This window comes from Balaenoptera acutorostrata, chromosome 10 (assembly GCF_949987535.1).
Source record: "Balaenoptera acutorostrata chromosome 10, mBalAcu1.1, whole genome shotgun sequence".
Classification (NCBI taxonomy): Eukaryota; Metazoa; Chordata; class Mammalia; order Artiodactyla; family Balaenopteridae; genus Balaenoptera; species Balaenoptera acutorostrata.
In genome coordinates, this window is record NC_080073.1 from 105,504,606 (window position 1) to 105,520,940 (window position 16,335).

The 16,335-nt window shown below is 53.5% G+C and overlaps 1 protein-coding gene across 3 annotated transcripts; it reads left to right on the plus strand.

Moving 5' to 3' along the window:
• Positions 1-1,804: 1,804 nt before the first annotated feature.
• SERPINB6 (serpin family B member 6) lies at positions 1,805-14,385 on the plus strand. 3 transcript variants are annotated; one of them, XM_057555325.1, is made up of 7 exons: positions 1,805-1,921; positions 8,153-8,327; positions 10,279-10,428; positions 11,171-11,288; positions 12,220-12,362; positions 13,485-13,640; positions 13,857-14,385. In XM_057555325.1, the coding sequence occupies exons 2-7, from the start codon at positions 8,163-8,165 to the stop codon at positions 14,259-14,261; spliced, it is 1,137 nt and encodes a 378-aa protein (XP_057411308.1). In that variant the 5' UTR covers positions 1,805-1,921; positions 8,153-8,162; the 3' UTR covers positions 14,262-14,385. The 3 variants fall into 3 exon arrangements, with proteins under 3 accessions (XP_057411308.1, XP_057411307.1, XP_057411309.1); XM_057555324.1 differs by lacking the exon at positions 1,805-1,921 and adding an exon at positions 2,060-2,198; XM_057555326.1 differs by lacking the exon at positions 1,805-1,921 and adding an exon at positions 2,276-2,428.
• Positions 14,386-16,335: the final 1,950 nt, after the last annotated feature.

The following is a 16,335-nucleotide window of genomic DNA, read 5'->3' on the forward strand; positions in this document are numbered from 1 at the left end:
TGTTTTTCTCTTTCTGACTTACTTCGCTCTCTATGACAGTCTCTTACCATCATTATCTACAAATAACTCAATTTTGTTTCTTTTTATGGCTAATATTCCATTGTATAAATGTGCCACATCTTCTTTATCCATTCATCTGGCGATGGACACTTAGGTTGCTTCCATGTCCTGGCTATTGTAAATAGTGGAAGCTGCATTTTAACAACACCCTCAGACCGTTTGCACGTGCATTACAGTTTGAGAAGCCCAGCACTAGGTTTTATATGGCAGCGTTATTTGTAATGACGTAAGACTGGAAACAACCCAAATGGCCATCGGTGGCACACAATGAAATACAGTGCAGCCTTGAAAAAGAATAAGGATGATCTCTATGTGCCAAATTAGAGAGAGCTCCAAAATTTAGTGTTAAGTGAAAAAAGCAAGTTGCAGAACTATCGACAGATAACGGATGGACAGATGGAGAGATAGAATGCTACCCATTCAATAAGAAAGGAGTGGAATAAGAAAGGAGTGGAATATATACACATATACTTTTTTTTTTTTTAACCTGAAGAAACCTTGGAGGCAAGAACCAAACCAAAAGTGATAATCTGAGATCAAAGTATTGCAATTTGGGGCACACAGATTCGGGTAGGAGCCCAAACCGAGTCCCACTCGGCGTAGTAAAAGGAATAAGGGGCTTTTAAAGGCACGGAAGGCAGGGTTGCCGTACTAAGAATTTCAGCTGCCCATGGTGGCAGTAACTAGTCTTGGCTGACCCGGACTGATCACTAAGGCCATAACTAGAGGGAGGGGAAGGTCTTACTGTGACAAGTTGCAGGTGTTCTTGCAGAGTCCTTGGAGCTTTTGTGGTTCCGCCCAGTTCAAAGGTTTGTCGTTCTACCTGGAGGCCGTGCATAAGTCCACCTCCATGATAGCCTTCCAGCTCCATTTAAAACCCGGTGACACAGTGACTCAATTTTATTTCTCATGTCACAATATATTTATGTTGCTTATTTCTGCAAGAAGATAAGCTGGAAGGATAAAGCTGAGCTAATAAACTTGGGGTGATAAGGACTGGAGAAGATAAGAGTAGAAGCGAGATATCTCGAACCTTCGTCAATGTTTACTACTTCAAAAATAAAATTAAAACAGTCACTCTGGGGGAGGGATGGCAGGGTTTGCTGCTGGCATCTAGTGGGTAGAGGGGCCAGGACAGCCCTCCTGCAACAAAGACTTATCCGGCTCAGAGGTAAATACAGTGTCGAGGTCGAGAGCCCCTGGCTTAGGCTAAGGGCAGAAGAGGCACTAAACTATCTGAGGTGTACAAAATTGAACTTATCATTTTGAAGACGAGGCTAGCATTTTCCCCACTGCAGTCACCCGAGCCCTTTCCGTTCTCCAAGACTGCTCCGAGGTGGCAGACCAGGATTCCATAGCATTTGTGTGATCTGTCGGTTCCCTGGAGTCCGATTCACACGGGTCGGATAACTGGGCCCTCTGCACACCCAGGAGGAGCGCGCTCTGCTCTGCGCTGTGCGACTCAAGCCCACGTGCCAGGGGGGACACTTTTCTGGACTAAGACACAGCGACACGCTGGTCGGTCCACTGAAAGCCTCCGGAGAGCCGGGCCTTCGTTCCATCCACGCCCCAGGCGGCCCCGGGTACGCAGTCACCACCCTGGGAGCGGAAAGGATGCTGCGGCGTACCTGGCGTACCTGGCGCCCCTGGGGGGGCCCCTCCCCCCTCCCCTCCCCCCTCCCCTCCCCTCCCCTCCCCTCCCCCCTCCCCTCCCCTCCCCTCCCGCTCGGCCCCGCCCCTCCCCTCCGGCGCGGCCCCGCCCCGCGCGGCCCCGCCCCGCCCGCCTCCCGGCCGCGGTACTTGGGACCCCGCAGCCGCCGTCTCCTCCGCTGCCGCGCCTCTCGCTCCGGCCGCGCGCTCGGTGAGTGTCCGGGGCGCTCGGGGCGCGGCGTCGGGCCTGCGCGCGAGGCGGGGAGGCGGGCGGGCGGCCGGGTCGTGACCGCTGAGGACCGGAGGGGTGGGCGGGGGCGCGCGTCCAGCTGGGGTTCCCTTTCGGATCCGGCGGAAGTGACGGCGCGGTGAGTGTGGCGGCCGGCGCCGCCGCCGTCCGGGACGCGGAGGACCCTCGGTCTCGCCCACGCTCGCATGGGGGCGGCGCCGAGCCTCCCCGGGGGCCGCTCCGGGCCCCGCGCGCACAGGTGACCCCCGCGGGCGCGCGCCGCAGGACGCCGGGCGTTGGGAGCCCGGGCGTGGGTGGGGCTGGGGCCCGAGAGAAGCCCGGGTGGGTGCCCAGGTGGGTGCCCAGGCGGCCCCGCTGCCCAGCGGTCTCCCGCCCACCGGGTGGCCGGCGCTCCGGCGCTTTCGGGGGCCTCAGGCCTGCGAAGATAATCGTGAGGACCGTTCCAGACCCTGGCACGTCTGTTGTTCGGTAAACTCGTTGCAGGCTCAGTGTTGCCGGGTTCGGCATCTTCAGGGCTAAGAGGACGGGGAGAGGTTTTAGTCTCACCTGGGGTTGCGCGTGCTGGATGAGGTTGGCTCTTCAGTTGCTTTCTTCCCCTTTCCCCCCCCCCCCATAAAGCTCAGTTTTGAAGGAGAGAGTATGGAAAATTAGTCCTCACGTGCCGCCAGGAATACGCGGGTGCCGGGGGAAGCTGGGTCAGTGTAGGCACGGTACCTCCCGGCCCGGTTGGTGTACCTTATGGCCGAGTGGGGAGGCGGAGTGTGAAAAGTAGCCTCTGGACTGCGGTCCTGCGGCGGCGTTGCCGCGGCCCAGAGGTGTGCCCCGGGATTAGCAGGACGGGCTGTGCTTCTCTGTTCTGCGTGCGTCCCGCTCTTCCCCACCGCTCGTGAGTGCCTGCATCCCCGGCTTCAGGCCACCCCAGAGAAGGGTCACAGTTTTGTCATACTTGGTCACGTAAGCTGAGAATTTAAAAGCGATATATGAGGCCAGTTGCAATCCAAGGCATTTTGTTACAGTTCAGTTTATTGCGGGTAACTCCAACCAGCAACCGTAGAGTGAAATTAGAGTGAATGGAATCACCATTCTTTTCTGTTTATACAAAGGGTGGCCTACATCACACCAAGTGTTTGTCGTTAGACCCCAGGGGAGGCCACACACCTTACGCTGCCAAGCTTGCTGGACCTGAGATCAGGCCTGGACATCAGCAGAAAGAAAATAACGTGTACTTCTATCCACCATTTATTGAATACCCGCTGTGTGCCAGGCATTAGTTTATCTAATCCTCACAGTAAACCTATAAAGTAGAAGGAATCATCCCGTTTACGTATTAGATAACACACACACACACACACACACACAGTGCCCCAGAGAGCAGGTGGGGACAAAGCAGGAGCCCAGGTCTCCATTAAACCAATCTTTAATAGTAAATCCTCTAGGAAATTAAGGCATCCTAATCCAAGAAGACAAGAAGCACAATTAAATAGTGACACCTTAAAAAATTATTAAGACTTGATCAGTTGAATTAAACCAATTATGCACATTAACTGCGGAAGGTTACTGATGGTGCTACAGGGAAAAAATGGTGCCAAAGGTAGATTTGTTAGACTTGTTTTATACACACACACACACACACACACACACACACACACACACACGACATTGTTCATTAATGAAACCTTAATACTGGTTTTTATGTTCATGATTAACTATATTTTAAAAGGCATATTGTTATTGAAGCTGTAAATAATTTTGAAATATATGATGAATTTTGCAAGTGTGTGTGTGCATGTGTGTATATGAAGGACACTTTTGGCTGTCTTATCCACGGGAGCTAAAAAAGTAGGGGCTTGGAAAGCTGTTGATAAGTGTTGTGTTTGCTCTGTGATCCTGTGAAATGTATATCCTTGTTACTGGTATGTGCATTGAATGGAGAAGAGCTATCCCTCAATATAATAACCCCACTAGATTGTCTATAATTTTCTTTGATATCTGGAATGTCTTCGTGGTAAACTGTTTGAATTTGGTCCTATTTTTCTTTCTTTTTTAGGATTAAGACCTCTTTAATCTTTTTATGATTAATATTAAAGACTTATATATTATTGCAAAGTGATAATGAAAATCAGTTTATGATTATGTGGCAGGTTATTATCAAATTCACATTTCAGGACAAACAAGAAGGATCTTAATAAATGGTACTCGGAGTTTGGACATTTATTTCACAATTAACAGAGGAACCGGGTAATGGGCGAAGAAATGGCTTTTAATGTTTTACTCTGCTCACAAAAATAATTTGTAGATTTGTGACCATGTGTTTAGCATCTTCCTTTCATAAAACCCTGCTAAAATGACAATGAAGGAGCCTTGTGAAGCATCAAAAACACAAGGACAGAGAAGGGAGAGAGGAGACAAAGAGTGGACAAGAGAGGTCAGAGGTTTTGGAGGAGGGAAGTGACCAGGGGAGGGGCTGAGAGCCGAGGAGGGGAAACAGACCAGAAGGGGCCCAGGCGCCAGCAAAGGCGGGGGTGAAGTGCAGGGCTGCACACGGGGCCTGGGTAGAAAGCGTGTCCACAGACTGATGTGACCCCCCCCAGGCCATCTACTCCTCAGCGGACAGCCACCCTCCCTGCCTTACCCAGCACCCCGTAGGAGGTCAGGTCTCACCCCTGCAGGATCTGACGCGCAGACTCGGGGACCCCCAGGCATTGGACTGAGAGGAGGGGATTACGGATCCCGTAGGAACCCCCCAGCCCCTACCCTGCCTGCAGCCAGACCTGGTTGCTCAGTAGAAAAAGGCTACTGACCCCTTGATCACACACATCCTGCCATGTAAGCGGTTTCCAACCTCGTTTTGTGTTTCCCTCTTAAATATGACTGACATCCCAGGATCGTCGAGCATTTGTGGAAAGCCTGTGTATGAAAGAGACCTAAATAATATAAACACCAGCACAATAACAGAAGACCCCAGGAGAAGAGAGACGATACAGGGAGCAGAAGACAACACCACAGACTGTGGTTGACGTTCTCCAGGGAACCGGGGAAGGGGGGGGGTGTGGGGAGGCAGTAAAGAAGGAACAGCAGAGAACAAGGAGTCTTTAGGAATTAAAGCTATAATGGCTGAGACTGGAAAAAATCAGTAGAAAGATGCAAGAGAAAGTCATGAGTATCTTCCAGAAAATGGAACAAAACGTCATTGTGATGGAAAATGCAAGAGAGGGGGGCAGATGAGAGCAGAGCTCTCTACCGCACGCAGAGAGCAGAGACTGAGCAGTCCCAAGTGCCCGACAGATATCCGCTTCTGTGCTTGCCACTCGTGCAGGTAGGAGGCCCAGAAAAAGAGAACAGAGTCAGTCTGCAGGGAACGGACAAGTGCCTTAAAAGTTCCCAAAGGGACTTCCCTGGCGGTCCAGTGGTTAAGGCTCTGCGCTTCCAATGCAGGGGGCCCGGGTTCGATCCCTGGTTGGGGAACTGAGATCCCACATGCCTCACGGTGTGGTCAAAAAATGGGAAAAAAAAAAAAAAAAAGTTCAGTTCCCAGAGAGGAAGGGAAATTTTCTTGATTTGCTAGATTGAAAGGGCCCACCAAGTGCAGGGCAAAATGAGTAAACGGGGCCCATCTGAAGGACAGACAAATCATCATGAGTGACATTCAGAATATCAAGGATAAGGATCAGATTTCACAAGCTTCCAAAGACCGGGAAGCCGGGAGGAGGGATGGAGCTGGGTTCCGAATATCTTCAGACTTCCCAGCAGCAGAGCTGAAGGCTGGGAAGCGACCAGCCAGCACCTCAAGAGGTAAAGTGACATGCAGCCCATCCCGGAGGCTGCCAAACCGTCAATTGTATGGGATGGTAGAATAAAGACATTTTCAGACATGCAAGAAGTCAAAATGTGTATTCTGTCTTAGAAAGCTATTGGACGATTCACTTCATCAAAGAAGGGAGTAAACCATGAAGCAGGAAGACATTGGGCCCAAAGGAGTGTCTGGGGGGTCAGCAGTGCCCAAGCTGAAGAGCAGTGAGTCCAGAGTGGAACCTGCGGATGGCGTGGCTGGCAGACAGTGGGATCCGCACGTCGGTATAAGCGAAGAGGAGGCTGAGACCCCTGTAGCCCGGATGGGCGTCTCTGAGTTCAGCTGTGTTTGAGGAAAGTCGGGGGTGGGGTGGCGGATGAAAACTTGACGTGGTGTCTCCCCTTCGCAGCGCAGTGTGTGAGGGGCTTGGAAGGAAACATATGCCCAGCTTCGCCACAGCAGCACCAATACTCACGCGCTCCTTGAGGAGTCAAGGATTCGGTTTTGTGCTTTACAACTTTTCCATGAAGCTAAGAGAGGGGCTGAAACTTGGTATCTTTGGACTGGGAAAAAGATTCACAATGGATGTAAGACCTTGTTGCTGTAAAGGGAGGGTGTTGGAGATCAACATCTCAAAATAGAGTAGATTAAAGAGAAGCCCACTAGCCCCTAGTTGTGACGATTTGAGCACCAAGAAGAAAACAGACATCCACTAATTGAAATATCTTGTTTGTAAAAAATCATGAGTCTGTTAATAAGCTCAGATGAGGCAAACAAGATGAGCTTTAAAAAGGCACAAGAGGGCTTCCCTGGTGGCGCAGTGGTTGAGAATCCTCCTGCCAATGCAGGAGACACAGGTTCGAGCCCTGGTCTGGGAAGATCCCACATGCCGCGGAGCAACTGGGCCCGTGAGCCACAATTACTGAGCCTGCGCATCTGGAGCCTGTGCTCCACAACAAGAGAGGCCGCGATAGTGAGAGACCCGCGCACCGCGATGAAGAGTGGTCCCCACTTGCCGCAACTAGAGAAAGCCCTCGCACAGAAACGAAGACCCAACACAGCCAAAAAAAAAAAAAAAAAAAAAAAAAAAAAAAAAAAAATCCTCACTTTAAAAAACAAAAAGGCACAAGAGAGTTTCAGTCCTGTTTCAGTATTTTGGGGTGGCCTGCCCCGAACCCCATCAGAGCACAGATTATCTGGTATACCCCCTTCCTCATGCAGGGAGCAGAAATCAAGTAACTGACTCAGGGTGCCAGAGCTGGGACTGTGAACCTGGTCTCCGCGCCTTTTCCTCTGAGTCTCCTGCTTCGTTTTTCCCAGTTTAGTATGCTTTTTGAGATCAGTGACAGAAAGGCCAGAGCCTGAAACAAATTTGCTGGACGTTACCAGAGACAGGGTGCTTTTATTAATAGCGTCTCTTAGGTTGGCATTTCCATTTGAATCAACACTCCTTCAACATCTGAGGGGGAAATGCGTGCAGATGGCAAAATAGAATCTTGGATGGGTGGGGAGGGGGCTCGTGGGACCTCTCCTTGGCCAGGTGACCTTGCAGCAGACCTAACACACACAGGGCCCTACACCCCTGTCCTTACTCAGTTCATGGAGGGCCATGGGGCTGCAGCGTCTCGTGGTGGACTGGCCATCTTGGTGGCCCTGTCCCCAGGCCAGAGGATGACCTGTGTGGTAGGTGGGGGCGGGGTCTGAGTCGTGACGTCTGACTGCATCAGGGATGCTGGAGGCTGTGCTTCTTGCCTGAGTCCCCAAGTGCCCTCGTCCAGAACCGGGCGAGGAGGGCCTGGGCCTGGGGGCAGCAGGGGCCTGGGGACAGGGCCTTCGATTTGGGCTTTGGCACAAGCTGAGGTCTCATAGAAGGAGAACTGGACGTCAGAGGTGTTTGTTTTTAAGGCTTTCGTGCCTCTTTGTATGTGATTTGATTTGTCTTTTACCTGAAGGCTTCAGGTTATCCTAAATGAGGGCTTTGCTCCCACATTACAAAAACATTTAACCATCTTTTCTTGTGTTACTGTGTGGTTGGATTTATCATTTTGAATGATTTTTAAATTATAAAATAATACATATAGGCCCTTAAACACACCAAACAATACAGAAATGAAAGCAAAAGCCAACAGCTCCTTCCCTGATTCCACCCCCAGCAAGTACCCAGGATGTGGGTCCTCCCACTCTCTCTCTGTGTTATCAGCGTCACTGTTCAACTGTGTTCACTAAACGTTAGAAACCCACAAAATAATTCTGAGGGCCCCCGCAAAAGAAATCGAGTTTTGTGCCTGTACCTATTTGCTCGCTGAACCAAAGTGTCAGTGGTAACTTTTAACAGCAGAGTGAGACACGGCCGACGTGTAGCCTAAATTTACGCAACGCTGATTTTAAATCCATCGTTTCAGACTCGCCACCATGGATGCTCTGTCAGAAGCAAACGGCACCTTTGCCTTGACCCTTTTGAAACATCTGGGTGAAGACAACTCGAAAAATGTGTTTATCTCACCCATAAGCATCTCCTCTGCCCTGGCCATGGTCTTCATGGGGGCAAAGGGAAACACCGCGGCCCAGATGTCCCAGGTGCGTACCTGAAACCAGTTCTGGGCGATGGTAAATGCTGTTACTTTCTCAGTTGAGCTGGTCCTCCATGTTTCAAATCCCAAAGGCCTTGCTCTTGACACATAACTCCCTGTGTGCTGCCCCGTCCCCTGGGCCTCCCACACCATGTCTCTCTGGCAGGTGGCCGGGCCTTCCTGACAGCTCAGCACCTGGCTTCCAGGAGGACATGAATGAGCAAGTGCTCCTCCAGCCTCTGCTCTGACGTGCTGGCCAAGGCCCGGCTGGCGAGGCCAGCCCTGCAGTGAAGCCCGGACCAGCCCGAGGCGGGCTACGCAGGGCACGAAGGTCCAGCTGCTGGGGCCACCGATGGCAGCCGTAGTCTGTCCTCTGGCCCCGCCACGCATTCACAGCCCTCCCAAGGCCCCAGGGTCTCGTCCCTTCCTGGGGCCGGGCTTGGGCTCCAAGTCCAGGAGGAACAGGGCTGTTGAGGCTCCCGGGTGCAGAGCTCTGTGAACTGAAGAGGCCGATTATCTGCCGCCCCGCTCCTGGCACACCCTGGAGAGACGGGGAGGGGTCACGCTCTGCCGTGGGGAGGTCAGTGTGCTCGGGCTGACGAGTCCAGGCTGAGTGGCCCAAGCAGCAGCAGTTTCCTTCCTCACGGCTCTGCAGGCTGGGGGTCTGGGATCGAGGCTGCTTCTGAACCGTGGGGGTTTCTAATAGCGGCTTAAATTCTGCTTCCCTGAGCAGGGGCACGGGCACAGGCTCGTGAGGCAGGGCTCTGCTGGGCTGGGGGACAATGTCCTGAAGCCCTTTGTCTGGCTGAGAGGGTCTCGGGGGCCCTGCCTCAATCTCCAAGGTTTAACAAAGTGTCCTGATCCTGCCCTGGAGGCCTGTGCTTTGAGTTTGACCTTTGCCCTGAGGCTGTCACTTACTTTCAGAATAATTTGCCAGCTGGAGAGGCTGGGAGTGAGAAACATTTTCGCTTTCCACCCAGCAAGTCCTGGGTTGCAAATATTTCCTTTAAGTTCTGCTTGACAATCCAATAGCTCCCTCTCCAGCTCATCTTTCTCTTCCCTCAGCTCTCCCTCTCCCAGGCGGCTACCGATGCCGTGTTCTTCCCGGGCATGTCCTTAGCCAGATACACGATTCCCCGGGGAGAGGGCCAGCCTTCCCGCCGCTGCAGGTGGCAGTGGTTTCCGCACTGTCCTTCCAGCCTCGGCCAGCTGCTGGGTCCAAAGCCAGCGCCCACGTTCTAGCTTTGTGTTACAGCAGAACCACGCCTGGACGGCTGCCTGGACCTTCTGTGGCTGCAAAAGAACCCGCCCCACAGCTGAGTGGCTGGGAATGACGATGGTAGCTTTTCAGCCTCTGGCCTGGCCCCATGGTGCCCGCTGGGCTCACTCGTGATCTGGGAAGGGCCTTGGTGCTGGCTGTTGGCTGGGGCCTCTGTCCTCCCACAAGGAGCTCTCCCCGAGCAGTGTCGGCTCCCCAGGGCTGTCCGCGAGGCCCCCAGCGGGATAGCGGGGACTTTGTTAGACCGTGAGGGCCGGGGGGCGAGACAGCAAACGTGGAGCTGCCGGGCCGTTTTCGGCCCAGGCCTGGAACAGTCACCTCTCCTGTGTTCCGCTGGTCAGCGCACGTCCCAGGGCCAGCCCAGACCCGAGCACGCGGCCTGTGCGTGCGGAGACGGGAGGCCTGGCGGGCAGCCTGGTCTGCAGACGGACCACAAGGGGTGGGCGCACGGAGCTGGGCTTGCAAAGGGCCATTTCTGCTCCTGCCATCCCTGCTCGGGCTCCCTGCGGGAGGGAGGCTGGGCGGCTTCCGAGAGGCGTTTTGTCTCTAACTGGGTGAATCTCTCGTTTTAAGCTGCAGTGAGGACCAGTGTGGTCCTTAGGCTGACTCTGGTGTTGTATCCGTTTCCTGTACTCAGGGCACACTGAAGTTGTGCGTTTTTATCTGTTTTTGATTTCAGGCACTTTCTCTAAGCAGAAGCAGCGGCGGAGGTGGAGACATCCACCAGGATTTCCAGAACCTTCTCACCGAAGTTAACAGGACCGGCACACAGTACTTGCTCAGAACTGCCAACAAGCTCTTTGGAGAGAAGACTTATGATTTCCTCCCAGTAAGTCATACTCGCTGCTTTTACTAAGAAGGTAGAGACCGAGGTGGCGGGGAGGTGGCAGCGGGGACCTTGTGGTGCAGCAGAGGGCCTGCGGGCTGAGACGCACACGGGTGGGGTGACGCAGGACCCCACGCACTGCCGTCCGCGATGGCAGCCACTGGACACGCAGCTACTTATGTCCCAGTGTCGTTAATTCAACGCAGGTGAGGTGACGTATTCAGTCCCCCAGTGTCACCAGCTGCAGTTCAAGTGCCCGTAGCCGCAGGTGGCACCCTTCTGAACGGTGTGGATTTAGCGCCTCACCACGAGCGCTGAGGAAGCGGTGGCGTGGGGCGCGGGTTTCCCGTGTTAACGTGGGACAACGGGCCCTGGTTCACGGCCGGCGGTTCTGAAACACCCAGGGAGCAGTGGCCCTCACCGTGGTAGGAGCCCACTGGGCATGGCCGTGGCCCTGCAGCTGCTGCCAGCGTCCTGACCTCGCTGGTGCGGTGATTCCCACGAAGGACCAAGCAGTCCATGGCATTTATTTGACATCCAGACCATGATTTTTCTTAGTTTGTGTTTATTATTAAATGTAGCTGAAGACTGAGAAAGGATTTAAGGTTAATTCCTCGCACTCATTTGTACATTACATATGTAAACCATAAAGTTATCGACGTTCTGACTTGGTGTGGTGAGGAAGTAAGCTCTTGGCGTTGACTGTTTTTGTAGCCATGCGATTACGTTGCTCTGTGTCTCCTAGTCTTTCAAAGATTCCTGCCGCAAATTCTACCAAGCAGAGATGGAAGAGCTCGACTTTATCAGCGCTGCGGAGGAATCCAGGAAACACATAAACACCTGGGTAGCCCAAAGGACAGAAGGTGAAGATACGTTGTTATTTCTGCTTTCATGGTATTTTCTAATTAATTTTATTGGAGTACAGTTGATTTACAGTGTGGTGGTAGTTTCAGGTGTACAGCAAAGCGAATCAGTTATACCTATACATAGATCAACTCTTTTTTAGATTCTTTTCCCATATAGGTCATTACAGAGTATTCAGTAGAGTTCCCTGTGCTGTACAGGAGGTGTTTTCATAGTATTTTAATGAATCTTATTGTCAGTTCCTTCACAAGACCATCAAATGTAAACAGGAATGATTTTTTTTCTCTGAATAACTCTAAACTTTAAAAATCTACTTTTGAAATACAATCAGTGTATAATTATTTTCTCTAGCTTTTTCCCTGTCCTCATCAACGTTTGGTGCACCTCTTCCAGAACAATCTTCACTTTAATTTTTTTGTTGTCGTTGTTAATGTTAATATAATCTTTCTTTTCACAAATAGTGTAAAGAAAAATTTGGGTGCAGGTCCCCAGCTGCCTGCCTGTCTGGCTCCGCTTGCGCTCTGCGGGTTGCGGAGCGTCGTCGTGGGACACTTGGTTAGGTCCTCATCCACCTGCGGTTCTTAATTTAAATGTTCTCCACACAGGCTACAACCTCTCACCTTCAGGACAATCCCCTGAAGCGTAGACATCGAACATTCCTTTCTCTCTCACTGTGAATTATCCTGCACATATTACTTTGTTCATTTTTATGTTTTATTCAACTGATGGTGTTTTTCTGACCAGAGCTTTAGAAGTTTTTGTCGCTGCCTTTGTTTCAGGGGCCAGTCTCCCTGTACATGGTTGTTTGGGGGACGGCGAGCCCCTTCGTCTGTGCACTTGACCCTTCAAGAAGACGGCCCAGTGAATCTCGTCCCGATGCCTCCGCCAGGAAGCCCTTTAGCTAACTGGTTCTTTAATTCTTCTTTTCAGGAAAAATTATAGACCTGCTGTCTCCAGATTCAGTGGACTCCGTGACTTGTCTGGTTCTTGTGAACGCCATCTACTTCAAAGGAAACTGGGAGAATCAGTTTAACAAACAGCACACCAAGGAAAGGCCGTTCAAAGTCAGCAAGGTGAATATGGGTATTTCGCAACAACAGAGGCGGTTCTTGGAAACAGTCCCTGTGTTCACACTGGTCTATAGAACGTGCGAGAAGGCTGACCTCAAGTAACTGATGCTTCGTGTGGCCTTAGGCAGCCCAGCATCCGGTCTCCCAGCAAACCTGGGGCCTTCTTCTTGCCCTGCCCCTCCTCTGCTGTGTCATCAAATGTGGTCCATGCTGCCGCTGGGCGTTCTGTCTGTATCGCACATCCCACGGTGTAGCTCTCAGGCTTAGAGTCCTTCCTGGCTTCCCAGAACTTCTGAGATCAAGTTCAAACTCCAGACTATGGCACGTGAAGCTCTTCGTGGCCCTGGATCCTACCCACGTCTCTGTCTTCATTCTGTCAGTACCTGTATATCCCCCTTTCCTCTCCAGCGGCGTCTGGAAGCCTCCCTAGCGGTGCCCCCAGCCCGGTTCCTGTACCCCTCCTCTGAGCTCTCACAGAGAGCTGTGCACCGATCTCCCGGGACCCCTCTGGCCCCTGTGCAAATGCAGGACCAGGGAGGTGACTTGGGAGTTGTCACGATGACCGGGGCTGGGCTGACAGCAGTGGGGGTGGGAAGCACAAGCTTTGGGTCTTAAAAGTGGAGCCAGCGTGGTTTGTAATGAGTCAGATGTGGGGTGTGAAGGACAGGGGTCGAGGACACTCCAGGGTTTTTGACCCTGGGTTGAATGGTGTTGCCATCAACCGAGATGGGGACAATTATAGGTGGAGCAGCCGTGGAGGGGAACACGAGGAACCGGTGTGAGAGGTGACACTGGAGGTTTCTGTTATGTCCAAATGCAGGTGTTGAGTGGGCAATAAAATGTATGCATCTGGAGTATGGGGGCGAGGTCCCGGCCAGGAATAGAAATGTGGGAATTCTATTTAAAGTCACGGGACTGAGCTCACCAGCAGAAAAGCAGCATGAGGCCTGAGCCCTGGGTGCCCCAGGGTTTGGAGGCGGAAGCAGTGAAGGTGAGCTGGCAAAAGAGAGGGCACTGGTGTGGTGTGTGGAAGCCAACAGAGTGTTTCTGGGGCCCAGAGTGGCCGGCTCTGCTGACTCGTCCAGTGTCTTGTTTCAACTTCGTGTTTATCCATTTCCTTTACAGAATGTGGAGAAGCCTGTGCAAATGATGTTTAAGAAATCCACCTTTAAAATAACCTACATCGGAGAGATATTCACGCAGATTCTGGTGCTCCCCTACGTTGGCGGAGAGCTCAATATGATCATCATGCTTCCTGATGGAAAGACCGATTTGAAAACGGTAACTAAGCGGTAATCGCGCCGTGGGGGGAAGGGGGTCACGTCTGAATCCCCGCCCGGCAGGCTCCCCACCTCCCAGCGGGAACCCTTTCTGAAGCCGGCACGACTCCCCCGGCCGCCCCCTCGAACCCACGGCGCGGCGCGTGCGGGCCATGGCAGACGGTCCCACTGGGCAGCGTTGCTCTGGACCCGAACCTCCTCTACTCGCCTCTTCTAGGTGGAAAAGGAGCTGACTTACGAGAAATTCGTCGAGTGGACGAGGCCGGACCTGATGGAGGAGGAGGAGGTGGAGGTGTCCCTGCCCAAGTTTAAGCTGGGGGAGAGCTACGACATGGAGGGCGTCCTCCGCACCCTGGGCGTGACCGACGCCTTCGAGAACGCCAGGGCGGACTTCTCCGCGATGTCGTCCCGGCGGGACCTGTGCCTGTCCCGGGTCGCACACAAGGCCTTTGTGGAGGTCGACGAGGAGGGCACGGAGGCGGCCGCCGCCTCCGCCGCAGTCCTGATGTTGCGCTGCGCCAGGATCACCCCCAGGTTCTGTGCCGACCACCCTTTCCTCTTCTTTATCCAGCACAGCAAGACCCAAGCGCTCCTGTTCTGCGGCCGGCTCAGCTCCCCGTGAGGAGGCGGCGGCCGCAGGCAGCCCCGCTGGGTCCTGCTGGCCCGCTTTCCCCGGTACTCCGTGACATGCCTGCGACCCAGAGTGGCCTTGGCGACAGTCCAGAAATAGAGGGGCTGATCGAGAACGCTGTGTGTCTGTGTGTTCGCGTGTCCCGAGCCCCCTAGGGCCTGCAGTTGCCAGTCGGGGGGGGTGGTCACGCTCGGCAAGTGCCCCTGCTCTGAGGGGCGCCCCTCCGCCCTCACCGTCCGGGCCCTCAGGGAGAGCAGGTGCTTCCTCTCTCCTCTGCTCCGCGGCCCCTGTTGGTGAGAGAACAGAGAGAAGCAGAGGCTACGGCAGCCACGGGGAGCAGGCCGCGGAGACCCTCAGCGGGAGTTCTGTTCCAGAACGTGTCGTGAGCCCTCCAGAAACCAGCATAGAGGCGGGGAGAGCCAGGGACCCAGCCCCGTGAGAAGTCAGTCCCATTTCCCGCTGTGTCTGCATTTAGAGGGGTCTGCGGTCACTGACCTCTTCAAATGCACAACCACCCACTTTCCCTGAAAATGTTTAATTGCCACCAGGGGTCAGAGACGAGCAGACAGGTACTGTTCACAGTAACGGAAGAGTTTAAGACCATGCCGGGTGACTTTCCGTCCTGCTGCAAGTACTAGAGTTAAGTAGGAGGCTAAGGTTTCTGCAGCCGCTTGTGTTACCTGCTGGAGACGTGAGCCCGGTTCTCAGCTGATGTGAGGGTCAGCTGGAGAGCTGTGCCGTGTTCCGGGCCAGCCACCAGCCCTCCTCCGCTGACCTAATTGCCGTCATTAGGAGCTGGGCTCCCTCTACCATAACGACGCGATGCGTATTTTCATTCTGCCTCTGGTCTGCTTTCCCTGTTGAGCCCAAGCCAGCGACTTAGCCGTGGGGAGAGACAGACTGAGGAGACAGACTGAGGAGACGTTGCCATTATGAGTGGGGTGGGTGAGAAGGGGAAGGGCCGTGTCGTCAGCGCCATCTCCTTGCCCCGCACGGCTCTGTTTGTACCTGTGGCGTGTAGCGCGGTGGTCTGACCATCCAGGTTTCGAGGCATCTGTCCTTCCTTTCCCTGGATGAGAGCCCTCAGGCCCATCAGCAGGAAGTTGTGAAAACGAACGCAGTGGTCCCGTCTGTGGCAGACCTAAAATACAGGTAGACCTCTGCCAGGTGAAGTCCTAACACACGTGGCATAAACCATGTGATGCTGCTCGAAGGGGCTCTTGGGTCCCACTGAGTTGTTCCACTTTCTCTGTCGGTCAAATGGCCTTTGAAAAGTTATCCCCCAGCATATGATTTTAGTAAAAGGCACAGCCACGTGAATAATGCTCCCACATCTTTTATGAAACTCCACTAGAAGACAGTTCCATTACGTTGTGCAATGTCTCTTGTAAGGACCTACAAAATAAAATCCTCCCAGGATTTAAGTCTGGGAAAGAGTTGGTCTCACCCCTTTACAAATGTTTACTGAGCACCTGCTTTGCATTGATGATTTTACTTAATCCTCAGCAAGGAGTAAGCCCTGGGGGTTCTGAGGTCCAGGGTGGGGGTCAAGTAACTTGAACAAATTCTTGCAGCTGGCAAAGAGGTAGAACCAAGGTCTCAGGCCAGTACTGACAACTCCAAATCTGGCCTTCTTTCAGAGGGGCCACAGGACCACGGTCACAGAGGGGTCCAGGTAGGGGATTCGTGGAGGCCCAGGGCCTGTAGGCAGTGGCTGGACGCCAGAGCCTGCGTGGGAGGGGATGGAGGAGGGAGGCTTGTGCACAAGATGACCCTAATCTCACACTGACTAGTGGGCAGCATGGGGCCGGGGCCCCAGAACTTGCCTAGGGCATCCCTGCCTGGTGGGGACGGGGAACGGGGAGGGGATGGGGAGTCCCAGGAAGGGTGGGCACAGGAGCTGGGGTTTGGGTGCACCTGCAGGGGGCTCTGGGGTCTGTGCCCAGCTGGACTCCCTTCCTCACTGGGGTTTCTAAAGGCCTGTCCACAGTGACAGGACTGAGGATCTGGCTGTTGGGACCGTCGTGAGCAGTGATCCAAAATCCTCTTGGGTCCTGGGTGAGCA